The sequence below is a fragment of the Monoraphidium neglectum genome (assembly GCF_000611645.1).
Source record: "Monoraphidium neglectum strain SAG 48.87 unplaced genomic scaffold scaffold03056, whole genome shotgun sequence".
Classification (NCBI taxonomy): Eukaryota; Viridiplantae; Chlorophyta; class Chlorophyceae; order Sphaeropleales; family Selenastraceae; genus Monoraphidium; species Monoraphidium neglectum.
In genome coordinates, this window is record NW_014010572.1 from 1 (window position 1) to 513 (window position 513).

The 513-nt window shown below is 62.2% G+C and overlaps 1 protein-coding gene across 1 annotated transcript in view; it reads right to left on the reverse strand.

Annotated features, from left to right (window-relative positions):
* Positions 1-133: 133 nt before the first annotated feature.
* MNEG_12084 (hypothetical protein) overlaps positions 134-513 on the reverse strand; it is a gene marked incomplete at both ends in the record, with an annotated part of 6,102 nt that continues 5,722 nt past the window's right edge. Inside the window, one exon of the mRNA XM_014039443.1 lies at positions 134-377. Within this exon, the coding sequence (XP_013894897.1) occupies positions 134-377 (244 nt within the window). The remainder of the gene's footprint in view (positions 378-513) is intronic.

The following is a 513-nucleotide window of genomic DNA, read 5'->3' on the forward strand; positions in this document are numbered from 1 at the left end:
CTGTTCAGAGAAGAGATGAAGCACAGTGCAAGTATAGCAGGGGGGAGCGGGGGCGTCCGCGGGTGCCCATGAGCCGGCGCTCCGCAGGAGCTGGTCGCGCCGCGGCGGCACCCGTGCCGCAACCCTCAAGCGTTTAAGCCGATGACTTCACCAAAGGATAACCCGCGGCACGCAATGAAATGGTGACAGACCGCGCGTATGTGCCGGCCCCCGCGCTCACGCTGGTGTTGAGCATGTCCTCGTATCCTATGTTGGTCTCCGCGGCCAGCACCTGGCTGAGCACCACCACCTGCTGGTCAGGGCGCTCCGCCTGCGCGTGCAGCATCTTGTCCAGCAGCCGCACCGGGGCCTCGTAGTCAAACTCCTTGCCGTACTCGCTGGGGGGTGGGGGGGCGCGCGGTGCGCATGTGTGTGTGTAAGAGAGAGAGAGAGAGAGAGAGAGAGAGAGAGAGAGACAAACACATACACACACACACATACACAGAGAGAGAGAGAGAGAGAGAGAGAGAGAGA